This window comes from Brassica napus, chromosome A4 (assembly GCF_020379485.1).
Source record: "Brassica napus cultivar Da-Ae chromosome A4, Da-Ae, whole genome shotgun sequence".
Lineage (NCBI taxonomy): Eukaryota > Viridiplantae > Streptophyta > Magnoliopsida > Brassicales > Brassicaceae > Brassica > Brassica napus.
In genome coordinates this window covers 5,048,013-5,073,303 of record NC_063437.1, presented here as the reverse complement: position 1 = coordinate 5,073,303, position 25,291 = coordinate 5,048,013, and the positions used below count along the sequence as shown (strand labels likewise).

General features: G+C 38.3%; 6 protein-coding genes across 6 annotated transcripts; 2 read left to right on the top strand and 4 right to left on the bottom strand.

Moving 5' to 3' along the window:
- Positions 1-8,033: 8,033 nt before the first annotated feature.
- LOC106448102 lies at positions 8,034-10,345 on the top strand. The gene has a single exon (XM_048778052.1). It carries the CDS (start codon positions 10,048-10,050, stop codon positions 10,225-10,227), a length of 180 nt encoding a protein of 59 aa, XP_048634009.1. The 5' UTR covers positions 8,034-10,047; the 3' UTR covers positions 10,228-10,345.
- Positions 10,346-12,456: 2,111 nt separating this feature from the next.
- Positions 12,457-13,599, bottom strand: LOC106448101 (agamous-like MADS-box protein AGL97). The gene has a single exon (XM_022704000.2). The coding sequence runs from the start codon at positions 13,582-13,584 to the stop codon at positions 12,667-12,669; it is 918 nt and encodes a 305-aa protein (XP_022559721.2). The 5' UTR covers positions 13,585-13,599; the 3' UTR covers positions 12,457-12,666.
- A 1,041-nt stretch (positions 13,600-14,640) lies between these two features.
- LOC106390759 (histone H3.2) lies at positions 14,641-15,275 on the bottom strand. Its single transcript, XM_013831289.3, has one exon. It carries the CDS (start codon positions 15,198-15,200, stop codon positions 14,790-14,792), a length of 411 nt encoding a protein of 136 aa, XP_013686743.2. The 5' UTR covers positions 15,201-15,275; the 3' UTR covers positions 14,641-14,789.
- Positions 15,276-16,889: 1,614 nt separating this feature from the next.
- On the bottom strand, positions 16,890-18,257 carry LOC106445747 (60S ribosomal protein L36a). Its single transcript, XM_013887371.3, has 4 exons — positions 18,107-18,257; positions 17,399-17,578; positions 17,172-17,246; positions 16,890-17,087 (listed from the first exon to the last, which is right to left on the bottom strand). Exons 1-4 carry the CDS (start codon positions 18,233-18,235, stop codon positions 17,028-17,030), a joined length of 444 nt encoding a protein of 147 aa, XP_013742825.2. The 5' UTR covers positions 18,236-18,257; the 3' UTR covers positions 16,890-17,027.
- Positions 18,258-18,391: 134 nt separating this feature from the next.
- Positions 18,392-21,711, top strand: LOC106445745 (kinesin-like protein KIN-10A). The gene is made up of 6 exons (XM_013887369.3): positions 18,392-19,101; positions 19,181-19,336; positions 19,418-19,525; positions 19,624-19,734; positions 19,825-21,162; positions 21,246-21,711. Exons 1-6 carry the CDS (start codon positions 18,484-18,486, stop codon positions 21,537-21,539), a joined length of 2,625 nt encoding a protein of 874 aa, XP_013742823.2. The 5' UTR covers positions 18,392-18,483; the 3' UTR covers positions 21,540-21,711.
- Positions 21,712-21,733: 22 nt separating this feature from the next.
- LOC106445746 (casein kinase 1-like protein 11) lies at positions 21,734-25,196 on the bottom strand. Its single transcript, XM_013887370.3, has 14 exons — positions 24,744-25,196; positions 24,594-24,634; positions 24,378-24,447; positions 24,140-24,288; positions 23,970-24,065; positions 23,776-23,846; positions 23,553-23,614; positions 23,388-23,451; positions 23,208-23,292; positions 22,987-23,113; positions 22,818-22,891; positions 22,654-22,723; positions 22,321-22,457; positions 21,734-22,183 (listed from the first exon to the last, which is right to left on the bottom strand). The coding sequence occupies exons 1-14, from the start codon at positions 24,838-24,840 to the stop codon at positions 21,965-21,967; spliced, it is 1,362 nt and encodes a 453-aa protein (XP_013742824.1). The 5' UTR covers positions 24,841-25,196; the 3' UTR covers positions 21,734-21,964.
- Positions 25,197-25,291: the final 95 nt, after the last annotated feature.

Below are 25,291 nucleotides of genomic sequence, written 5' to 3'. Positions count from 1 at the left end.
ATTCTTTTCCTTACTTACTTACTTTTTTTTTTTTTTTCCTTACTTTCTTTCTTATTAATTAGTATTATTACAGTATTATAATCTACAACCTAAGTTAAGTGATATGTAAAGGTAATGAAGATCTTAGCTCCGTTTATAACTAAAAACGTTTTATAAAGCTGTCTTGACAACATTTCTCTCATTGATCTAGCATCCTTGAGGTTCTAGAAACTTATTGCTAACATATCCATTGGTGAACAAGTAGATTCTTTTTACTATTAGAATAGTATATTGTGCGTTTACAGTGTTTTACTGTTTTGTAATCTCCATTTCTTTAGTTTGGTGCTTGAATGTATTATAAGGTTTTTTTATTTTTTGAAATGGATGTTTCTTGGAGTCTCTTGTAGATCAATGTAGGTGTTAGACTCCTGCAGATTGTGGTGGTACTTTCAATGTTTCTGTTTTGTGTCATGCTCCCAAACCTCCTTGCTCATTATTAACAGTGTTAGAATCTCTGTAGTTTGGTGCTTGTGTGTATTATGAAGTCTCTTATTTTGTGAAAATCAGTTTGTCTTGGAGTCTCTGATAGATCACCGTAGGCGAGAGACTCTAGCAAGTTGTTGTAGTAGTTTTTTTTTAATTATGAATGTTTCTGTTTTGTGTTATGCTCTTAATCTTATACGGTGTTATTTGGTGCTAGCATGTATTATAAGGTCTCTCGTTTACGAAATGGATATATTTGAGTATTGTTGATCAACATAGGTGAGACTCGTGAAAGTTGTTTCCTTGAATGTTTATGCTTTCTGCTCATCCTAACCTTCAGTGATCACCGTTAGTAGTCTTTATGTTGCTTAGAAAAATATTTATTAATTTTAGTTAGATCGGTGCTTGTGTGTATATTATAATGTCTCTTATTTTTACTCAAAAAAATGTCTCTTATTTTTCATGAAATAGATGTATGTTGGAGTCTCTTGTAATTGTAAACCAACGTTGGTGAGAGACTCTTCAAAATTGTGGTCGTAGTTTCCTTGAATCTCTAGTGTGCTATGCTCATAATCGACTCTACTACTGATCTTAAATCTTCTCGAGTCCTTAAACACACAAAACCCTAAGATTTATAATCGGCTCTGTTTTCTTTGGACACAAGAAACCGAGAAAGTTGATCTTTATCCAAAATCTCAAAATGAAAAGAATCGTTGTGCTTTAAAAATGGTCCGGTGTTGGAGAAGACGATAAGAGCGACTCTCAGCGTCGCAGAGAATCGAAAGATCGTTAGCCTTCTTCATCAACACGTTACGTCTGTTGGTGAAACTGACTTGAAGTCTGTTCATATTCTCGATCTTCTTTAACTCAATCCTTCATGTCCCCATCTTCTTCTTCTTCTCTCAACACAAGCAATCAATCAATCTGGTTTGCTCTGTAAAATCGAAAACAGGGGAAACAGAGAGCGAGATGGAAGTAGTAAGCCTTTGTATCATAGGTATATATTTTTCAATTTTGTTTGTCATTGAGTTATACATTTAGGGAATTACAAAAAAAAAAAGAGATAAAAGACATAAAAGTAAGGAATAGTTTCATTGGTTTAAAGCACATACCTGATACTATTGTTGGCCGAGGATTTGTTCAGGTATATGCTTTCTTGACCTTTTTCTCTTATAAATTGATACTATTACAGAAGAAAATTGACAAACTAAGTTAAGTGGTATACACGTAAAAGTAAATAAATTGGAAACGAAGATCTCAGCTCCATTTATAGTTGAAAATGTTCTATTAAGGTGTATTGGCAACATTTCTCTCAGTGTTTTAGCATCTTTGTGAGATTCTAGAAACTGATTGCTAAAATATTCATTGATGAACAGGTGGATACTTTTTTCAAAAAAAATATTGGAACATTACATCTGTGTTTACAGTGTTTCTCATCTCTATTATCTTCAGTTTGGTGCTTGTACGTATTATAAGATCTCTTATTTTATGAAATCGTTGTATCTTGAAGTCTCTTGTAGATCAACGTAGGTGATAGTCTCCTCAGATAGTGACAGTAGTTTCTTTGAATCTTGAATGTTCTGTTTTGTGTCATGCTCTTAACCCTCAGTGATAGTTTATAAACGGTGTTAGTTATTTCTTTAGTTTGGTGCTTGTGTGTATTATAAGGTTTTTATTTTTTGAAATGGATATATTTTAGAGTCTATTGTTGCTCAAGATAGGTGAGACCCTTGAAAATTATGGTAGTAGTTTCCTTGAATCTTGAATGTTTATCTTTTTGTTGTGCTTCTCCTAACCTTCACTAACTATTTTAGTTGTAGTTTTCATATGTGACAACATATATTTATCTAAAACAATGAAAAATATGATATTGTTTACAAAGTTGGACGTAGAAACCAAGTTGCTTTGGTCTAGTGGTATAGGAGCTCCACGTGGAGTGCCCGCCCCTGGGTTCGAGCCTTGGCCACTGCGGAATTTACATATGGGCTGCAGCATCCGAGACCGAAGACCGTTACACGGTGAGCCACATGGTGACGCCCTGGCAGCGTCCATGCTCACTTCGGTCTCTAGTCTGGACCATCTCGGTGGGACCAGAATACTCGGTTAGCAAAAAAAAAAGTTGGACGTAGAAATGATGGTAGCTAGTGGCTGGAGAAAAATCTTATGGTACTTTTATATCAGAATTTTAATTATTTATTCTATTTTAGTGTATCTTCTGTTTTAGTTTTCATCAATTCTATGATTAAGTTTTACTCTTTCACCTAATTTATATTAGTAAGTACATAAACACTGTCACATGGTTCACTAAAACCTCGATTAAAGATTATGGTAGTCTCGTATCAGATATGATGATGTAATCAATGATATGTCAGTAATGGAACTTATAGTAATCTTTACCATCTATGTGTGCTTGATCAGCTTCTGTTATTATATTTATTACTTTACTGCATTACGTGCATATATGAAACTAAAAAATACAATCAGAACAACCCTACTGAAGATTTAAAAAAAAAAAAGCTATTGCAATGAGAACTACATGTACAGTGACAAAATCAGCCACAGGTGCCAGTGTGTTTGTCTTCAATGGCGTCTCTGTTTTCATCATTTGCTGAAGAGTTTCGTGAATGCAAGGCCTCGAATTCGGAAATCCTAACAGCATAGGCCTTCGTAATCGAGAAACGATATGAAACGTACGCATTACCATAGTGAAAACTCCGCGCTTGGGCTTAGAATTGAGCAGATTTAACGGATTAAGCGATTCCGAACAAAGCTTGGAGCCCCAGAAGTCGCTAGCCATTCGAGAGAGAAGCTCTGAGAGACGAAGATGACAAACATCTCACTTTAGATCGAAGGTTACGTGTTGAAGACGGGATTATCTCTGACGTGTTGTGAAGCTCGTTGCAGTCGCTGCTGCTGCTATCTCCATTTTTGCAGAGACAGTCGCCTAGACACGGATTGAACAAAAGTGGATGATGTGGCAGTTGATGTGGCGACTGGAGTATGATTTCGCTAAAAAATTATAAGTCGGATATGTTTTGGCAAGACCATATAAGTTCAGGTATGTTTTGACACAGCCATATAAGTCGGTATGAATTGAACATATAAGTCGGTATGAATTGAACATTGTTAGGGATTGAAATAGCCGATTTCCCGCATTAACCAAAACACCACAACATATATGTACAAACTCAAATCCAATAAGAAGAAAGCAAATAACAAGAGAATTCAGAAGAGCCGTAGTTTTGTAGATTTTTTTGTCTTTAACACAGCATAAGGAGAATTGGGCACATACCAAATTTTTTTTTTTGGCTGTTGCAAGGTCTCTTCTTTAGCAGTATCAAACATAAAAAGTCCCATACCAGAAGTAGTCATGACAAAGTTTGAATTTCACCAGAGTTGGGTTTTATTGCAGAATGGTGCCAGTGAGTGTTTGATTCAGGTAGACTGTACAAGACGCTGCTTCCATAAGGAGAATTGCTGTACTTGAGAAGAATCAGATGTTGTTTGTTTCTTAGCAGATGAGGATTTCAGATTGGTACATCCCAGAAATTCTGTGTCTCTTCGAGATGATACACATTGTTCATTAACGCCGAGCTTAGGAATTTTAGCTCCGATGCCAGATGGGTTAACTGAATCACTAATGCAAAAAACTTCATCGTTGCCTTCACCGTCCATGGAACTTACTCTGCATTTCAGGTGAAGACAAACTATTTAAGTCAAATGAAAGAGATGTTAAAAGTATCTACTTGTTCTAACTTCCTATATGTTCACAGATAATCCAATATGTAAGAAAAAAAGTGAGGAAAATAAAAAAGAGGCAAGATCTGGGAAAATGATGTTTTTTGGCCCTGAAGTGGAACTGATGGGCTGTGCTTCAGGGTGAAGAGAATTTGACATCCCATAAAGATATTGCTTTTGTTTCTGCTATGACAAGTTGTCTTCGGTTCCTAAATTGTAAAAGGCTAGAATAATCTAAAGCTGCCATAGGATTCTGCACCTCCAGTCTCTTTTTTTTTTTTTGAATACAAACTTTATTTTAGAATGAAAACTAAAGTATGGCTACAAATGCTCTGATGCCATCAAATTGGATTGATTCTTTTTTTTTCCGACAATTATATTTATAATAAAAACTAACCCACAAGGAAATACCGGAACAGGCTTCCGGCTAACCGAAAGAGAAACAATGAAACTCCAAAATAGATTAGGCTTATCTATAAGACCAAGGAAAAGTAAACCAGAAACACAATGGGAGGGAAAGATTCTCGGCTCAATGTACCGTGCCCGGTCACATGTCCTTGCCAGAGAAACGCGGCCAACGATGCCGACTTAACCGAAATCAAGTCGACCACTGTATCTCTAGTTCCTTCTCCAAACAGCGCCGACACACAGATTAGAGTCTCACCTGAGCTTATATCAACCACCTGACTGACCTGAGTCCGGGAAATGAAAGAGGATTACACTATCAGGGTTTACCGCCATCCCTAACCAATCCATTTCCACCCCCAAAACTCAAGTCAGAACAGGTACATCCTGATGTGCCCTGGATCGTAGACCCGGGCCAGGATGGTGCACAACTCGACCCAACCAAGGTTTCCCCATCGGATGAAGCCACCATAGTCGAGCCAGAAGCTAAATTTGGACGAGCTGGACGAAGTGACACTTATTTGGGCGAGCTGGTCGAGCTGAATCAAAGTGACACTTACATATATGAGCTGGATGAGTTGAGTGAGCTAAGTGACACTAGCTTGGAGCTGAATGAGCTAAGTGACACTGAAGATGGAGCTGGTTTAGTTGCTGGGCGAAATGGACCTTTTCAGCCCAAGGAAAAATTCATAACAAATTCAATTTGGGTCGGTTTTACACCAAATTCGACCAGGCCTTTGCTGATGGTCTCCTGCCCATTTGCATCAAGAAATATCAACAAAAAGAGTCAAAGTCGTGATCATCCAAGAGCCATTCAACAACACACTTATTTCTAGTCAAAAGTCTTAGTCTTTGTTTATGTTTTCTAAGTTTCTAGTTTTCTACAAAACTCTTAAGTCTTTCTTTGACTCATTGTACTATAAATATATAAACTCTGCCATGAATAAAATCAGTCTATGTTTTTGAGTTTATTTCGTTTCTTCTCTGAGTGAGAGAGAGAGTTCTTTAGCTAGTTCATCGGTTTGAACCGGCTTGTTGATTTGGTGGTCAGCCAATCATCTTTGTGTGTCGTTTGGTGGTTAACCAACACACTACATTTGTTCTTAGGTGGTTAGCCTTAGATCGTGGTATATCAAGAGCCATTCCGCATCTCTTGACGATCCTTTCAATCCATCTCAGTTCCAGAAGTGCTGTTTGCCTTCTCGGATCATATCCAACACCCAGCTAAAGTGATCCTTCCCGATTTTGGTTCTATCAAGTGGTATCAGAGCCACTTTGGCTGGTTTGTTTTCTTTCATCTTTCATCTTCTCATCTCTCCACGTTTTTCTTTTCTTATTTCTTGGATCCGGGCTGTTCCTTTACTCCCTTGTGATCGCCTATTATAAAAAAAAAATAAAAAAAATCGATAAAAAAGAAAAAAAAAAAGTTTTGGCTTGAATCACCTTCTGAAGAGAAATCCAGGGGGAGTGGTGGAAGAGAAACCCTGCTGGCTGAAGAGAAACCCAGCCTTAGGACAGTTAAGGCGGATCCATTTCAAAAATCTCTTCATCTTTCTTTCTCTTTTCTTTTTCCCACAAAAGTTTGTTTTGGGTTTTGATTGCTGAATTTTGACTGCCTATCATCCTTTGAACCAGTGGAAAGAACTCTGAGTGATCACCTAAAAATCGTGAGCTAAACACTTTGAGAGTGTGAGGATTTTTATTTGCTAACTTTGTTAAGTGTTTTCAGGATGTTTGGACTTCTCAAGAAATCAAAACCACAACAAGACGTCTACTTTCCTTTTAAAACTGTTTTTGAAAAGGAGCAATTGATTTTTGATAAGAAACAGTTTGCTTCTAATGGGTTTGACTTTGGGCAGAAACAAAAGAAGAGACAAAACAGGTACGATGATGAGAAGTGGGTCAGAAGTGGTGATCGTCCCTTCACCAAAGCCAAGAGAAGCAACTGTGATGTGCCTGATCAGAACGAGCTTCAGACTTATGCCAGCTTGGAAAAGATGTTGCATAAGGCGATTCATGTTGTCCGGCAACTCAAAAAGAAGGGAAACAACAACACTTCTTCTGCACCAAAACAGCAAAGTAATTTTTCTTCTCTTTCAAATTCTGATTTGAAAACTAATGTGTTGTCTTCTAATAAAAGCAAAGCTGTGAAACCCACAAGCAAAGCTCATTCTACCAGGTGCTTCAAATGCCATAGGATCGGTCATTATGCTAACAAGTGTCAAAAGCAAAGACCGTTGGTGACTTTGGAGAATGAGAACGTTGAAACCGAACCAGAAAAGGAAGATCCATTGCCAATTTTCGATGACTTCACATATGACCCAATGGAGGGGCTAGATGAAGAAAAAATTCTTGGTCATCAAGCAAACCAAGAAAGATCTTCTTCCATTCAAAAACCAGACCAAACTCAAGGTGAGCAATGTTCAGATTATGATTCTTTTGCTTATAACCCTTTTCCTTTTAATATTACAGATTTGAGGACAAATCTTTTTGAAGAGAGAGGGAATGATGTGCCCTGGATCGTAGACCCGGGCCAGGATGGTGCACAACTCGACCCAACCAAGGTTTCCCCATCGGATGAAGCCACCATAGTCGAGCCAGAAGCTAAATTTGGACGAGCTGGACGAAGTGACACTTATTTGGGCGAGCTGGTCGAGCTGAATCAAAGTGACACTTACATATATGAGCTGGATGAGTTGAGTGAGCTAAGTGACACTAGCTTGGAGCTGAATGAGCTAAGTGACACTGAAGATGGAGCTGGTTTAGTTGCTGGGCGAAATGGACCTTTTCAGCCCAAGGAAAAATTCATAACAAATTCAATTTGGGTCGGTTTTACACCAAATTCGACCAGGCCTTGGCTGATGGTCTCCTGCCCATTTGCATCAAGAAATATCAACAAAAAGAGTCAAAGTCGTGATCATCCAAGAGCCATTCAACAACACACTTATTTCTAGTCAAAAGTCTTAGTCTTTGTTTATGTTTTCTAAGTTTCTAGTTTTCTACAAAACTCTTAAGTCTTTCTTTGACTCATTGTACTATAAATATATAAACTCTGCCATGAATAAAATCAGTCTATGTTTTTGAGTTTATTTCGTTTCTTCTCTGAGTGAGAGAGAGAGTTCTTTAGCTAGTTCATCGGTTTGAACCGGCTTGTTGATTTGGTGGTCAGCCAATCATCTTTGTGTGTCGTTTGGTGGTTAGCCAACACACTACATTCGTTCTTAGGTGGTTAGCCTTAGATCGTGGGTATATCAAGAGCCATTCCGCATCTCTTGACGATCCTTTTAATCCATCTCAGTTCCAGAAGTGACAATTGCCTTCTCGGATCATATCCAACACCCAGCTAAAGTGATCCTTCCCGATTTTTGTTCTATCACATCCCCACCAAACCACACTCCGCACCTCAGGGGTTCAAGAAACTCAGCTCCAACGAATTAACTAGGAACTCGCCCGGGACATTCAAGCTCGATATCCGATAAATACATAACGAAAATATAGAAACACCAAGAGTGAGGGTAGACGACCTGACCAACACGCTGGAGATGCAAGAAGACGAACTCGAGGGGCTGCTTGATCCGGTCACCAAACTCTCTTGAGACCTCGAAGAAGAAACTAACAAAGCACTGTCTAGATTGACAAAGGACCAATGTCGACACTGGGATGTGAATGTCAGCAAACAGGAGTCGCCGAGGGAAACTGAGGACCGTAGACTACACGAGACCACAGCTAGCTCACCTTAAGTTGACTCTGAGAACCAGAGACCAATTTCTTCACTAACGTCAAGTGATTAACCTGCGACAGAAGATGAATCCAAACACATAAATACAAGAGCACACTTCAAAGAAGCAAGCCGGCAGCTTCAAAGAAGATCTGGGAACCGGGACACCGGGCAGGGAAGACGGATGAGAGGGAGGTTGACAATACTGCCCCGGGACAGCCATAGACGACCATACCGGACTGCAAACACTGCAAGACTCCACACGCCAAGGCTTGCAACCCTAGTACGCGCTAGGTCAATCGCTAACCGTAAGGCCTGCCGACGAGGAACTGAACACTCCGAAGCACTCAAGGCCATCGGAAGGGAGGCCGTAAACCTCCAAGACTCCAAGGAGGAAAACCGTACCTGACGTACGAGACTGCACCTCCAGTCTCGTACGTCAAAAACCTTGACTATGCTTTGGAAACTGGTGGGTGACGCTATAAGAAGACTGCATGGTATGTACCACCATTGTTGAGCTTCTTGTAACAAAGAACAAGCCAAAGTGCCTGACCACAGGTTGTGTTATTGTATGAAGGAGTAAGAGCAGTCCTTGAACCTCTCGAAAATCTGTCCTCTATGTGGAGCGCATGTATGTCTTTCATGAACAAAATCCATACTCTAGCGTATTCCCAGCAGATGCAGCTACAACATATCGCCTGCCTCTCCAAGTATTTGGAGAGATACCATATGAACGATGGTGCACAAATTTTACCTGAGAAAAGAAGAAGAAAAAAATTCAGGTCATTGATGTAAAAGATAAGAATGCACTAAATTTACAGTCACCCAATACAAAGCCAGATGGATATGGAATTACATTCATTCTCTGGCCTAGAGTATTGCATACAATATGTAAGCCAGAAACTACAGTTTTAGTAATAAAGTATTTTTGCATGTTTAAGATGAAAACCAATCTAAATCAAGAAAAAAAAGTTTAAGCATCATCTATGTTGTAACTTAAGAATTGTGTATGCTGTTGTAGCCAACGTGAGAGTTTAATATCAATGTTCCACAGCAGCATTGTTCAAGTTAGATCAAGCATATATTCTTATAAACTATTCAGGCAGAGCATGTGTTTCATAAACAAAGTTAAAGCGTTGAGTACCTCACAGTTAGCAATATCGTAATTAATACTAACATAAGCCATCATGAGCGAGCATAACTGCCTCGCCATCTAATACAAACATCCGCCAGTATAAGTTTTTGATCCAATGTCATTGAGTTGATACATCATACATGCATTCATCCTCCATCTCATCCCTTTTCTCCTCCTCATCAATTTCCTCGAGGTCTTCATCCGCTCTGAGAATTTCAGCTAAGTTGGAATTTCTAGAGAATGGGATTTGGAATTTTACAAGAGGTCAAAGTAGAGTAACAGACCTCAAGGATTTTTTTACCAGAAGATGAACCCTCTCCAGCGCCGGGTTTATTTCTTTCAGCCGGCTGCGTTTTTAAATAAACGCGTGGCGGCAACAAACAACAAAGACAAAAACGCAGCATTTTGAGGCTTGTGGTGGTTATTTCTAACGTGTGCAACGATACGCGAAACATTGTGTCTCGTTTTTGGTCGAACGACACAAGTGTTAGTCGATGTCTGAATATCTTTATAAATAGTCCGTCCAACAGACAACTCACTGACACAAAAAGTTCACAACATACCGAATCAGAAGACAAGAAGACAAAAAATGGCGAATGAATATGGAATCGGAATGGGTTCGATTATGGCGATTGTGGTCGTTGCGATAATATTGTTGTTCGTTCCGCTAATGATGGGACCAGTGGCTCCACCATCTCCTCCACTTATCTTGGTGTTTCCTCTTGTCTTACTCTTCGTGTTTCTCTATCTCCATTTTACGTGCAAGTGAGAATCTCTTTTTGGTGATTACCATATGTAACATGTAACGTAGTATGTATTTATCAGATAAATATTAATATATGTTTCTGTCTCTACATATATAAAAGAAATATTTTTTTCGATTTGCAGTTTGTTAATATACAGTTTTCTGTATACAGTTTTCTGTTCTACTCTTTCCTCCTACTTAGTTTTCCAATATTATTATTTGATACTTCTAAACGTCTAGTTCTACTCAGGCCCAACTTAAAATATAGTTGGATCTTGTGCATTATCAATTTTTTATACCATATATGAGTCTATGTTTATTAATTTGTAAACTGTGGACCTTTTTAAGAAAAAGAAAACGGAACTTTAAGACTTTTAAAATATAAAGAAAAACTGAAAAAGAGTAGGATTCTGTACAAAAAGGCATAATTGGCATACCTGTAGAGCCGGCAGTGGTTGTGCTTATGTTGAATTTTTCATCCCTCGGTTTTATCTCAATGGTAAATACACCAATGGTACGGAGATCAAACAAAAATACAAATCAATCAGAAAATACGGATCAAACTAGGTAAACTAATTTATCGAAATTAGCCTAATTGATCAATTGTTAAAAATTAAATTTGTAAGTTGATCCAATATAAAAATACAATTTCTTATAATTAAACAATTTACTTTAAAAATACAAAGAAAATTTAAACATTATATAAAAAGTAAATATTTTATAACATACAATGAAATTGAAAATATATAAATAATATGGATCATTTTTGTTTGCTCATCTCTGTATGTCATTGTATGATCAAAATCTTCACCAGATAAATTTGAAATCTTTAAAAAATTATGTAATCTCATTGTCGTTGTTACAACTCTTTTTTAAATTCACATTTATTTTTTTGTTAAGGATTTAAATTATTATATTGTGTTATTTTTACATTTAAAACTTTTAATATTTTTATTAAAGAAATTATAAAAGTTGAATTATATTTTGGTAATTCTTAACAAAAATTACAAATTTATTTTTAAAATTACAAAAAATAATAATTTATTTTGGTTAATTTTAAAAAACAAATCCTGACGAATTCGTAACATAAAGTATTTGTAAGGAATTGTTTTGATGATTTCCAAACAAAATTCCAATAAAAAGAGTTGTTGAGAATCCATCAAAATGTTTTGATCAAACTAATTTACTAAATCATCATATTTGACTGAATGTTGAAAATTTTAAAATAAAATTGATATAAATATTTTTGTTTGACCATGTATTTTCAATAGTTTCTTTAATGTTAGTCATAAAAAAATTGTATCTAATTTTGGTTTTTCATGTCATTTTCCTCAACCATAAATTGAATATTATTTTATTTATGTTAGTTATTATCCGTAATAAAAATAAACAATAAAATATGTTTCCTTAACTAATTATTATATAATTCTTTAGTACTGTATGAGCATATATTCTTAGTTTATATAAAAATAACATGTATAATTATTTATTATACATATGCATAAGTTTCTATTAATGTATTTATAAAAAAGTAATCTACATATGCATAAATTTTTATAAACGTATTTATAAAATAAATAAAACTCTTTTAAAATAAATTACTAATAAAGGAAAACCTGGAAAATATATTAAATTTATTTTTGAGATGAAATATAGTATTTGATTTAAAAGTGAAAGAAACAAATTAAATGAATATATTTATAGGTAACAAAAGAAAGAAAACAAAAAAAAAGATTAATTTCATTGGCCCTCAGCATGTTTTTGCTCTCTTTCCATTTTCTCCTGCAGATCACTAAATAAATTGGTATTTTTTCTCTTTTTTTATCCAAAGCTCTCAAAAATATTATTTTAGTTATATGATGATTTTTATTTGTTTTGTTTTTCTTAACCAATCAAAATGAGACAAATACATAAATGCTGCCAAGCCACGCCAACTTCACAATTTAGTCTATCATGGACCAGACACAATCACAAACTGGAAAACGGATCACTATCATCATCACTTGCTGTTGCTCTGTCAAAAAAACAGGAGATCACTATGGACTTTGACTTTTATAAAGAAAAGCTACAAATTTTGTTATTGTAGTAGGAGCTTTCTTTACTTATGAGTTCTGACTTTTTTCTTTCGTTTGGTTGGCGTTTAGATTTAAAATTTGTGTTTGTTTGATTAGATGTTCCGAGTTTGACTCTAAAGATACTACTAAGCTGTTAGAAAATAATTGTGGACTGGAATGACGTATGCACTGCAAAAAATATAACACAGAACACAAAGTCTACCATTAATCCGAAAACTGAAGGTGAGCGGTTTGAGTCTAATCAATTCCATACCGATATGGAAAATTGATGAGAGATCAAACAAGACCCTTCATTTGTTACATACATCAGTGTGAAACACGTTAAAAAGTAACCAAGACAAACAAGTTACAGAGAAGTTAACTAATAAACCATATACTGTTGTTATCTTCAAGACTGCAGAAACTGAGTGAGATAATCAGAGAAGTTGATGTCATCTTCATTCAAAGCAGAGACACCATCATCACAAGCCACCGAGCTCATTGCAATAGTAGTCTCCTGAAGCTGCTTATCAATCCCGTAATCTAAGCTCATCTCTCCAGTTGAATAGGTGTTGTTGTTGTCTGGACTGGCACAAATATCGTATGGGAGAAGGAGCGGTTGATCCAAGGGCTCTGTCATCTTCATGGTCTCGTCGTTGTTGTCAGAAGAATTCATAGACTCGAAATCAAAATCTAAATCTAAATCCAGATCAATTAGTTGATCAAAATCAATCTCCTCCAACGAGTCATTGTTGTTGTTGTTGTAATCTAGGGTTCTGTCACTGGAACCGGACGGGAGAACTAGGGTTTGTTCCACCGTGGGTTCTGTTTTCTTCATTGTCTCCTCGTTCTTCTTCTTCTTCTGTTTCTTCAGAGGAGGCTCTTCCTCTGCGTCTTCAGCACGCAACTCATTGATTTTAGTCAACAACCTAGACATGGAGTTGATGGCAAGGGACAGTTCTTGGGGATTCTTAGATTTGAGAAGAGCATCGTCATCCCACCACTGAGGCAACCCTAACTCTTTTCTAGCGAGACAAATCCCAAGGTCCTCGTGATCCTCTATTTCTTCTCGGACAGCAGGTCTCTCTCCCGTGAGAAAAGCGGTAACGATGGAGTCAACCGAAGAGTGGCCGAAGGAGAAGAAGCTGACGTTGGAGTGGGAAGAAGGAGGTGTTGCCAACACGGCGATCTGTGCGTCGGTGAGAAGACAGAGCTGCGAGACTTTGCTATGGAGACCGTAGCTTCGTTTCGTGAAAGTCGTTGCCGCAGATTCGCGTTTCGTGATCCTCTCCATCGTTGCCTTCCTCTTTGTACCACCTTTCACCATTCTTCTCGAGAGAGATCTTTGCGAGAGTGATTTTTTTTTGTTTTGTTTTGTTTAGCGTGTGGACAAAGCAAAGTGATCGATGGACTCTGATCTCTCTCTCTCAGTATATATATAAGTCAACAAATTAGTGATGGATTGGATTCTACGTAAACGGTAATAAAATACGAAAAATCTTATTTCGATTCTGTTGTTCCAAAAAAAAAAAGGAAAATCTTACTAAATGTCGGCGATCCGGTTTAGTTAAACCAATTATAGCCTTTTGTTTTCTTTTCTTTTTCCCGCGTTATTACTAGAGTCCAAGCCGATGCCGGTTTACTGGTGATCCAATTCCAAACCTAATCAAGAAGAAAACCTCTTAACCGATTTTGTAATACCTTAAAATCGAACTCAACGTAAACCGTCTGGGTCAATTAAGAGAACGGAGCAATTTGTCTACTCACACACACTAGTTTGTTGCTGTTCTTACGTCACACAGAATACACCACCACCTGAACTCAATACGTTCAGACTACAAGTAGTGTTTCCAGGTTTCCCCATGGGCCTAAGAGAAATTTTTTGCTATTCAACAGCTCCAATTAGAACAACCTGCAAGCTTATAAATACCAAAAGGGAATCAGAATGGTTAGAAGTTACCTTGTTTATGAGAAAACAAAAGGGAATTAGAATCCCCTGGGAGAGACGCTATAACTGCAGTGTTATGATTCTAGGGATGTCTAATACACAATTAATTGCTGCAGCGGCTAGGCAGTCACGGTGGTTTGCGTCCTCTACAGCTGTTTCAGGACTGGATAGAAGAAGATCAAATTCCACAGCTAGTAGAAGACAATTCATCAGCAGTTTCAGTGCCAACTTCTCATCACCAACAACAAGAACAAGGAACAAAGACTCGGTTCTCCAAGCCGAATGCATTGCGTGTCTTGTTAGACATGTTAAATGATGACTTTGACTAAGCCTAAGTAATTTAATATCTAGTTTGTTTACAAATTGTATATCTGAACCAATGTTTGTAAGATTACATAGAGGAGAAATGGCTGTGTCATCTAACAAGCATAGAAATAGTCAAATAAGCTTTTATTAAACAAGAGATACACTCGTTGGGATATTTCGTCGAACACCTTCAGGACTCTCTTTTAACAAAGGCTAGGCATAACCAACGTAGAAACAAACGCGTTAACTAACACATGAAAGTTAAAGCCGAGACTCTTTCAAGCTCTTTCACCACGGATTCTCCTAGCGAGCTGGATATCCTTAGGCATGATAGTGACTCTCTTCGCATGAATCGCGCAAAGATTAGTGTCTTCAAACAACCCAACGAGGTAAGCCTCGGCTGCTTCCTGTAGAGCCGCGACGGCGCTGCTCTGGAACCTTAGATCCGTCTTGAAATCCTGAGCGATCTCACGAACCAGACGCTGGAAAGGAAGCTTACGGATCAGAAGCTCGGTGCTCTTCTGGTACTTCCTGATCTCCCTCAATGCCACCGTTCCTGGACGGAATCTGTGTGGCTTCTTCACTCCGCCGGTGGCCGGAGCGGATTTCCTGGCTGCTTTCGTTGCGAGCTGCTTTCTTGGGGCTTTGCCTCCGGTGGATTTCCTTGCGGTCTGCTTGGTACGAGCCATTTCGAAATTAAATACGAACAATCTAGAAAATGGGAATTGATGATGCGAAGGTTGGTGTGTGAAGAGTTACCGCCGAAGATGTGTTGCTTTTATAAGAAAGAAATTTATTCCGGAGGAAAATATATTTTTTTGTCCGTTGGATTAAAGCACTATCGACGGCTACGATTTCATGATATCATCAATCCGCGTGATTCCATTTATCAACCAATTAAAACACTCCTATCGCCCGTTTGACCTATCCGTGTGATGTACTAATAGTCCTATCAACCAATTAAAATTAATAATTTTCCAGACCACGACATCTTTTCGCGCGACTTTTTATTAAATAAAATTTCTTAGCGCCACTCAAAATTGTTCGGCGTGAATGAATTTCAAAAATATAAGTAAAAGAGATTTGATTCATCAGTAAACAAGAAGTAATAGATGATACCATCAACCCGCGTGATACAGAAAAAAAAAGAAGTAATAGGTTGATACTATTTTGTGCATCAAGATAATCGAATGTACGTGATACATTGTTGTCAATAAGCGTATTTGAATAGATGGAGGATACGTATATGACTCGATGACGGGGGGTGTCTGACCCGTCTTGTGAGTCGAAAAGTTTTGGATTATGTTGGAAGAAACTATAAGAAAATGTTTTAGATTTCCTTCATCACTTTCGATCTTAATATCATCAAAAATGTCATCATAGAATAGAATACAGACTTGAGTGTTTCAGGTAACTCGATGAATACAGATCAGTTTTAATGTTTATATGTTCAGATAAACCAATGAACAACTTCAAAAGACAATAAGAGGCTATGAGCTTAATCGTGGCAGTGGCCCAAGAAAGGCGGCTTAGATAGAACAATCACGCAAGCTAATAAACGCCAAATTAGGAATCACAATGATCAGAAAATAGGATTTATTAGTGCGAACATATTCCAGAAGCCATATCGAGCCTGATACTGAGTTAGTATTGGACCCTTTGAGCAAGCCACACTATTAACTGTTGAAACTAAATAAGCATTCAACACAAAACTTCTATAAGCTTCCACAAGTGCTCGCTCCATCTGGCGAGTGGTTCAGAACCAACGAAAGAATGTCTCGCAAGCTCGTTATTTTGTTGAAATTCGTATTCGAGCTAACATCATTCTCTTGCTCTCCCTTCTCTGCTTTTGTTTGCCATCCCCGTAAACATTGTGAAGTACTACCTTCGTCTCCAACTAAGTTGTTCAAGGAAAATCTTTTGGATATATAAGTAAGTTAAATCTTTTACTAATATTCTCTTCTGTTGAAAATGCTATTCCAGGAGTGAATATCAATGATACCAAAGTCCCACCAGATACCCGGTATCTCGTGCTTGTGATAGGTTGGTTGCAGTTAGCTGAAAACTTGCCGGATGCTAATGAGATTTGGTTTTTATTAACGCCAATCATTAATGTTCATCAGTTTTAGTGAAATTATGTTTTTAAGAAACTTCAAATCCGTAGACTACCCAGGCAAGTCTACGAAGTACGAATATACAAGAAGTTCAGTTGACGTTTCTTCTGGCAAATCAACAGGGTGCATATCATTCTAAATTTTTGCGGCAAAAATGAGTCTAACTTGCAAAATCGGTACAAGAGTAAATCTCTAATTAGATGGGTTTGGTTTGTAATATGATGTCGTGAAAATTTAAACATCAAACGCGTGTAGAAAGAAAGGTTCACGAAACTAAAAGATATTTCATACGACAATGTCATCTAAATTGAACACCATAGGCATTTCTGGAAGATTCAAAATGTATTCAAGTATCGAAGCAAGACAGTAACAAGAAAAAGAAAGTAGATAAGAGGAAATAACTTAAAAGAGAGATGTTCCTTTTCCCTTCTTGTCTCCACCAATCTCAAAGTGCTTGCACCTCTGCAAAAACCCACACAAATGTAAGAAACACATCTCAATACTCAAAAGAGTGTAAACAAAAAATAAAAAGAAATGTCCCATTACCTTAATCGAGTGTTGAGAGAAATGCTTGCATGTTTGGCACTGGAGCCTCAAGACAATCTTCTTGGTTGTCTTGGCCTGTTCCAAAAAAGTACAAAATGATGAGCATGTACGAAATCTGAGACATTTCACAAAGTCTTAAATGAGAATCTCAAAACTGGTTCTCAGATGGAAGACACTTATTAGAAGTCGACTCAAATCTGATTATCAACGATAAGTGTTTTGGTTACCTTCTTGTGGAAGACGGGCTTCGTCTGACCACCGTAACCGGATTGTTTGCGGTCATAACGACGTTTACCTTGGGCAGCAAGACTGTCTTTACCCTTCTTGTACTGGGTGACCTTGTGCAATGTATGCTTCTTGCATTCCTTGTTCTTGCAGTAAGTCTTCTTTGTCTTGGGAATGTTCACCTACCAATTCACCATACAACAACAGCAACTTTGAGTTAAGTTCCGTAAAGAAAACGGTTTTCAACATATTGATAGGAATCATAAGATCACTATTCAAAAATTCAAGACTGATCCCTATTCAAATATTAAAAACCAAAGTGTATGCTTGTTAATTATGTCTTGCTAGTCACAATAATCATCAGAACATACTTTAAATAGCAATCAATAACAAAATATCATAAAGAAATGGTTGCTAATATACGATTAGACTACTCAATTCGTCAAGACTGATAGTCTCCTCTTACAATTTTTTGGTGATTTAACCATTTTCTAAACTACGGAATAAACTCTAATTCACGAATGTAGAGGCAGAATCAGAAACAAACCGACCAAGGAAAAGAAAAAAAAATCAAACAACAGATCTATTAACAATGGTTTCAACTCTTTCTCTAAGTGTCTCAGGGATCAAACAAGAGCTCTACAAAACACCAAGTATCCTCCTAAACTATGAGAAACTCAACAGGGAAGAAGAGAAGAGAGTCTCCTCACCATTTTCGCTCTTCGGTGAAAGCTCCTGCCGTCGCCGTCCTCCGCTGCCAAAAAAAAAAAAACAAAAAATCTAAAAGAACAAAGTTTATAAGAGAGAACCTCGTGAAACCCTAATGCCTTGTCAAACATACATTGGGCCTCTATTAATATTAAAGCCCAGTAATCTAACCAACTATAAGCCCATTATCTCACTTCTTTCTTTCAAAGAGCCGAATATGAATAAAATACTTTCGCTGGCACGTGACCAAAAACTAGCCGTTAAAGTCACAACGGTTATGTTTCTTTAGTTCAAACTTCAAACCTCGAGAATCTCAAACCCTAAATCCCCATTTCACTTTCTCTCTCTCTCTCTCTCAATCTTGAATTTTTTTTCTAACATGGCTCCGACGCCGTCCTCCGCGAGATCGAATCAAACGCAATTCACCTTAATCAGAACTCCACAAACAAAGCAACGACTCAATTTCCACCCGAAAACCCCAAACCCAGACTCCTCGAAAGACCATCATCTCCCACCACCGGAGCATCCAGTCGAAGTCGTCGGCCGGATCCGAGACTACCCAGACCGGAAGGAGAAACCAGCTTCGATCTTGCAGGTCAACCCGGACAACCAAACGGTCCGGGTCAGAGCCGAGGTCGGGTACAGAGACTTCACCCTCGACGGAGTGTCTTTCTCGGAGGAAGAAGGAATCGAGTCGTTTTACAAGAAGTTTATAGAGGAGAGGATTAAAGGCGTGAGGGTTGGTAATAAATGCACAATCATGATGTATGGACCCACCGGTGCTGGGAAGAGCCATACCATGTTTGGGTGTGGGAAGGAGCCTGGGATTGTGTACCGTTCTTTGAGGGATATCCTCGGAGATTCGGATCAAGATGGTGTTGTTACCTTTGTTCAAGTCTCTGTTCTTGAGGTTTATAACGAGGAGATTTATGATCTTCTTTCCACTAATAGTAGCAACAACTTAGGGATTGGTTGGCCCAAAGGAGGAAGCACTAAGGTTACCTTTCTTTGTGTGAAACTGAACATGTACCTTAAGATCTTTGTGTTAAAGTCTTGGGCTTTGTTGTTTTTGACAGGTCAGGCTTGAAGTAATGGGGAAGAAGGCCAAAAACGCAACCTTTATTTCAGGGACAGAAGCGGGAAAGATCTCTAAAGAGATTGTCAAAGTGGAGAAACGGAGAATTGTTAAAAGCACGCTTTGCAATGAGAGAAGTTCCCGGAGTCACTGCATGGTTTGTTTTAATGATTGAAACATAGATTACGTTTCTGTTTGTTAACAACTTATATATAAGTGATTGTTTATATGTGTGTAGATCATACTTGATGTGCCTACTGTTGGGGGAAGGTTGATGCTTGTTGACATGGCTGGTTCTGAGAATATAGACCAAGCTGGGCAGACTGGATTTGAAGCAAAGATGCAAGTAATGTTTGCTTACTCTCTACCCTCTCTCTCAATATATTCTGATTCTGATATAAGTTTTGAAAGTGACTGACTCTGTACTCTTTATTTAATATATAGACTGCTAAGATCAACCAGGGGAATATTGCACTGAAGCGAGTTGTGGAATCTATAGCAAATGGAGACTCCCACGTGCCCTTTAGAGACAGCAAGCTCACTATGCTGCTTCAGGTGAATTTTGAATTTCTTGTTCTATTGCTGTATGCATACTCTGGAATGTGTTTAAAGATATTTAGTCTTGTTTCTGTTTTCTTGATGCAGGACTCTTTTGAAGATGACAAGTCAAAGATTCTAATGATTCTATGTGCGAGCCCGGATCCAAAGGAAATGCACAAGACTCTCTGCACTCTGGAGTATGGGGCAAAAGCAAAGTGCATAGTTCGTGGGTCACATACTCCCAACAAGGATAAGAATGGTGGCGATGAGTCTTCTTCTTCTGCTGTGATTTTGGGAACAAGAATAGCAGCGATGGATGAGTTTATCTCCAAACTCCAGTCTGAGAAGAAACAGCAAGAGAAAGAAAGGAACGATGCACAGAAGCAGCTGAAGAAGAAGGAAGAGGAAGTTGCTGCTTTGCGATCTCTTTTAATACAGAAGGAAGCATGTGCTCCCAATGAAGAGGCGATCAAGGAGAAAGTAAACGAGAGAACGCAGCTTCTGAAAGCAGAACTTGAGAAGAAACTTGAGGAATGCAGAAGAATGGCGGAGGAGTTTGTTGAGATGGAGAGAAGGAGGATGGAAGAAAGGATAGTGCAGCAGCAAGAGGAACTGGAGATGATGAGAAGAAGGTTGGAGGAAATTGAGCTTGAGTTCAGGCGCTCAAGGGATGGAGGAGATGCTGTGAAGTCAATGGATGAAACTAGTGGGTTTGCCAAGAGACTCAGGGGTCTTTACTCCGATGATGATATGGTGAAGTCAATGGATCTTGACATGGGTGATCCAGAACCAGTCAAGCAAGTCTGGGGTCAGTCTGCTGTTTCATACCAACCAAGCAACACTATCAGTAGCAATTTGTCTGATGTCTTGCAACCAAAGCCTTCTGAAAGTATGTCTTGCAATCAAATGTACCCTGACCGTGTATGCCTGAGCACTGTCTTTGAAGAAGAAGAGGTCGAAGAAGATGAGGAGAAAGTGATAATCGAGGATAAAAGCATCTGCTCGATAACAACAACACCTGTGCCTAGTTTGAACTTTGGAGGTATGGATGGTGAAGAGAATAGCTTCAACATTACAGATGACAAAGAATCAGCAATGTCTAGAAAGATGAGAATTCAAAACATATTCACCCTTTGTGGCAATCAGAGAGAGATGTCACAACACACTGGACAAGAGAATGATCAGTTGCTTCCTGTGACGACGAATAAGGCCGAAGCTCTAGCAGTAGAAGAGGCAAAGGAAAACAATATCTCAGTTGATGAAGGTAACAACGGACAGATAGATATCTACGTTAAGTGGGAAGCAACTACTGCTGATAACCCTCGGAAGCAGCTCATAACAACACTAAGAGTTACGAAGGACGCAACACTGGCTGACTTGAGGAAGCTTATTGAGATCTACCTTGGGTCTGATAACCAAGCTTTCACGTTTCTCAAGCTCGGGGTAATAAACCCAACAAGTTCAAAACGCTTTTCATTTATCTGTTTGTTATATGCTGGTTCTAAACGCCGTGTAATATTTTGAAGGGACCATGTGGAGCTCAAGTGGCAAAGGAGAAAGAATCAACAGTTGAAGCCACGAGTCTGCCTTTCTGTAACGGACACGCTTACCTGGCTACTCTGAGACCGGGGAAGAGCTCATCTCAACTTCGAAGTCTTACACAAGCGAGTCCACTTCCACTAACGCCCATAGAAAACAAGATGCAATTTACTACGCCCATCTCAAAAGTGACACAGAAGCACCAAGTTGATGATGAACTTTCATCACCCATCGCAGCTCATCTCAGCTCCACTCCTTTCATCACTCTCCGCAGACATTAGAGATGTGTAACCTTTTGTCTCCGAAGACATTAGTCGCGTCTTCTTCTTTTATCTCTTAAAAGGGTTAGCCTTAGTAGGGATGTAACCTTTGTCTTGTTTTCAGTCTTGGAAAAGAACAATATATGTACGTGTCCACATCTTCATCAATAGTATATTCTACGATATTTCGGCAGAAGCAGTGCATTGTCTAAATCTACAGTGTACAACATTTGCCATTAATGTTTGACAACTTTAAAATGTTTCCATATTACAGTTCAAATCTCTACAATGAAGTTTTAGAAAACAGAAAGAGCCAAAAAGAAAACTGTACATGTCTCTTCAACACAAACAATGAGAGATTGGGAGAACCAAGCTAAGATTATTTCTTTCAATCCCGAAGCATGTACATGTCTCTTCATTCTTATCAACTCTCTCCGTCCTTATCTTTATTTCCTGTTCTTCGCAATGGTAAGAAGCTCAAAGCTTCTAATGACATAATCGTGCCCAGGCCTTCCAGATGATGGCTTAGACTCATAGTTCGGCTGAGTTGTGGCGAGCCGTGATCCACTTGAAAATAATCGGCTTGAGTGGTTCTCGCTTGGCTCAGCTGAGGAGCCAGGTGACATCACACCTCTCTTTGAAGAATGGTTTCTATCAGACTCGTGCTGCAAGTGAAGCCATCAATTCATAACATTCAAACTTTCTCACGTTCTTTGGGATTCTTACTTTGGATCTTGCTAAGTAGAGAGAAACTGGCGTGATAGATTTACAGCCAGCGAAAGAAGGAGCAACAAAAACTAACCACTTCTTTGGAAGAAGAGGGTACATCATCAGAAGATCTTTGTCTAGAGCGGTCACCATGAGCGCCTTGGCTTGAAACATTTCGTCTGGTGAATGCCTCTATTGCCCCTGAAAATCTTCCTCTGAGGTCTTGTCCCACTGAGGAAATCAAGTTCTCAGTTCTGGATCTTACATTATTTGAGAGTGTTTGTCAAATTCAATCTCTGAACATTACTATCTAACAGTCCAAGTTTTTCAGCACTCAAACTTCTCACTCATAAAGCTATAAGACATGTTTCAATATATCTCTTTTAATTTAACCCCACAACATATATAAAGACAAAGAACAATGTACCTGTAGTTTTTTCAGATTTTTCTGCAGGTGGTCCTGGAGGGTCCGGGTCCAAGGCTGGTCTTGGAGTCAGCTGTAGTGAACAATAGACAAATAGCAGGATAAGATTTTGGATAGGTTATGAGATTTGGGTCTCCACAACACTTGAAATCAGTAATAGAACTAACCCTTGGTCTCGAAGTAGAGCCAGTCTGAGGATATTTCAAGGTTGTCCAATCAAACACGTAGTCCAGCTGGTAACCTACAAGCATAGTTCATTTCATCAAAACAAACAAAAGAGCTAAGTATAAGTTCCACAAAGCTCCAAGAAACACAGCAACAAGATTCATTTCTCACCTTCACGAATGAAAAGGTCTCTGAAAAGTCTTCTCAGATATGAATAATCTGGTTTGTCCTCAAATCTCAGTGATCGACAGTAATGGAAATAGGAGGTGAACTCTGATGGATGTGACTTGCACAGAATCTCCAAAAAGAAAAAAAAAAGAGAGTAAAACCAAGGTAAGTCAAAATCTATAGGATATTTGAAAACATTATATCAATGTTTAACAATAGTGTACCTCTACAGGAGTAAGCATCTTCTTTTCACTAATCTTGTCATACTTCTGCTTCTTTGTCCCACCTTTTAACCCTTGCCACGGAAGACTGAGACACAAGGAGGCATGGACTCATGTTTAAGGATTTATTTTTCTTTTAATTAAGTTATATAAGCTGATACGCAACCAAGAAAGTTTCATTACCTTCCTCGTAGAAAATACATCAACACATAACCAAGTGACTCCAGATCATCTCTTCTACTTTGCTCTTTAAGCATGCATACAAAATGAGTCAGCAAGGAAGAAAAAGAGTTATCAAATGCTTCAGACAAGAAAGCCACGGATGTATTAGATGAAAGCAGTCCTTACCAATGCCAAGGTGCGTGTTGACACTTGCATACCGTGCAGTTCCTGTTAGATTCTTGTTTTCTCTGTCAATTTACAAGGAATTCTAATAAAGCAAACCGGAAGAAGGGTGTAAAAAGGAAACACCAATGCAGCATAAAACTATGATTCAAGAATAAGATAGGCAGAGAAGATACAAACAAGCAAAGATATCCGAAAAGGAGGCATAAGAATTTGCAGATCTGACCTGTATGGTATATGTTTTTGTGTTTGAAAATCCTTGTATTTTTTAGCAAGGCCATAATCGATGATATAAACCTGAAGAGGTTCAAAATTAATTTGATTAACCAGACAGCTTTAGCACGAATCAGACCGAGATATATATGTAAGGACACAGCTTCAAGAGCCATACACAAACTCATGATGCAAAAGAAGGATTACCTGGTTTGCTTTGCGCCCAAGACCCATCAAAAAGTTGTCCGGTTTAATATCACGGTGAAGAAAACCCCGTGAATGCGTGTACTCAACTCTGCATATCTGCATCCATGCAAGAGATTTTAAAGGAACAGATTAGCGTAAAAGGGCATATCATAAAACTCAGAAGTACTTACCAACTGATCTGCAAGCATTAAAACAGATTTCAAAGTAAACTTTCGAGTGCAGTAATTGAATAAGTCCTCCAAGCTGGGGCCAAGAAGGTCGATAACCATGCAACTGTAGTCACCCTCGACTCCGAACCATTTGAGATGGGGAACACCAGCTAATATCCAAAACATGTCACAAAGGTAGAGTGAGAGGGAGGGGGCGTTGGAACTTATAAACAAATATCGTAGAAGAAACCAAACTCACTTCCTCCTTGGAGATGCATATATATCTTCGACTCATACTGCAGTTGAGGATGCCTCGTCTTCACAGCTTCCTGTGTGTCAAATAAAACAGAAATGTAGCAAAAATCAATTCACAAGATAGATAAAATAAAGTCTTACTAATAATAAAAAAAAGGAGACTAAAACAGGCAGGCAGGATCCGTTACTCAAAACTAAAATTCAAAGTCGCAAGTGTTACCAGCTTAACTGCGACTTCTTCTCCAGTCTGAATATTGATCCCTAAAAATAAAAGATCAAATATCAGTTTCAAAAAAAAAAAAAGAAAGATGAAAATTAAAGACATAAACAAAGAAGTGAAAAAGGCAAAAAGCAGAAATGTCATTAATACCTAAATAAAGTTCACCGAACGATCCGCTGCCGAGTTTCCTACCCAACTTAAACTTTCCGCCGATGACGTGGTCCATCTTCTTCTGATTCCGTTCCATCTTCTTTTTTCCGCTTCAAAATCACGACTTTAGAAAATACCCACTATCCGATTTACCCACTAAATGGCAATCTCATCACTAAACCGAAACCACCCAAGCAACAGTTGTTGAAGCTGGTTTTGATGGTGAAAGTTGCAAGAACGAGAAAAAGAAAGTAAGCTAGGATATGATAGGATAGGAAGCAAGAAGAAGAAGAATATAAGAAAAGAATTTGAAAGGAAAGGGAAATTTAGTATGATTCGGATCTGAGTTCTGAGGAAAAAGTTTTGTGGAGAGTCAAATAGTGTGGAAAGAATAGAGGAGAAGGAATAATTTGAGAATAGGAGAACTGAAAAAGTAACGAGGCATATGGGGAAAATTGTATAATCAAGTTCCACCAATCAGAGACTATCTTTGTTTTTGTTGGGCCACCGAACCAAACTATTAAAAAAAACCCGAACGAGTTTATAGT

What these genes read in the sequence shown, in the direction of transcription:
- LOC106445746 (XM_013887370.3), bottom strand. Translation starts at nt 24,840, where the DNA reads ATGGAACGGAATCAGAAGAAGATGGACCACGTCATCGGCGGAAAGTTT. An exon ending in TTGGGCGCAAAGCAAACCAG is followed by an intron (nt 23,847 to 23,969) that starts GTAATCCTTCTT and finishes GAACCTCTTCAG; the next exon opens with GTTTATATCATCGATTATGG. An exon ending in CAACACGCACCTTGGCATTG is followed by an intron (nt 23,452 to 23,552) that starts GTAAGGACTGCT and finishes GCATGCTTAAAG; the next exon opens with AGCAAAGTAGAAGAGATGAT.
- LOC106448101 (XM_022704000.2), bottom strand. Translation starts at nt 13,584, where the DNA reads ATGGTGAAAGGTGGTACAAAGAGGAAGGCAACGATGGAGAGGATCACG.
- LOC106445747 (XM_013887371.3), bottom strand. Translation starts at nt 18,235, where the DNA reads ATGTTTGACAAGGCATTAGGGTTTCACGAGGTTCTCTCTTATAAACTT. An exon ending in TTCACCGAAGAGCGAAAATG is followed by an intron (nt 17,579 to 18,106) that starts GTGAGGAGACTC and finishes GTGAATTGGTAG; the next exon opens with GTGAACATTCCCAAGACAAA. An exon ending in AGCCCGTCTTCCACAAGAAG is followed by an intron (nt 17,247 to 17,398) that starts GTAACCAAAACA and finishes TTTTTGGAACAG; the next exon opens with GCCAAGACAACCAAGAAGAT.
- LOC106448102 (XM_048778052.1), top strand. Translation starts at nt 10,048, where the DNA reads ATGGCGAATGAATATGGAATCGGAATGGGTTCGATTATGGCGATTGTG.
- LOC106445745 (XM_013887369.3), top strand. Translation starts at nt 18,484, where the DNA reads ATGGCTCCGACGCCGTCCTCCGCGAGATCGAATCAAACGCAATTCACC. An exon ending in AGCTCACTATGCTGCTTCAG is followed by an intron (nt 19,735 to 19,824) that starts GTGAATTTTGAA and finishes TTCTTGATGCAG; the next exon opens with GACTCTTTTGAAGATGACAA. An exon ending in TCACGTTTCTCAAGCTCGGG is followed by an intron (nt 21,163 to 21,245) that starts GTAATAAACCCA and finishes AATATTTTGAAG; the next exon opens with GGACCATGTGGAGCTCAAGT.
- LOC106390759 (XM_013831289.3), bottom strand. Translation starts at nt 15,200, where the DNA reads ATGGCTCGTACCAAGCAGACCGCAAGGAAATCCACCGGAGGCAAAGCC.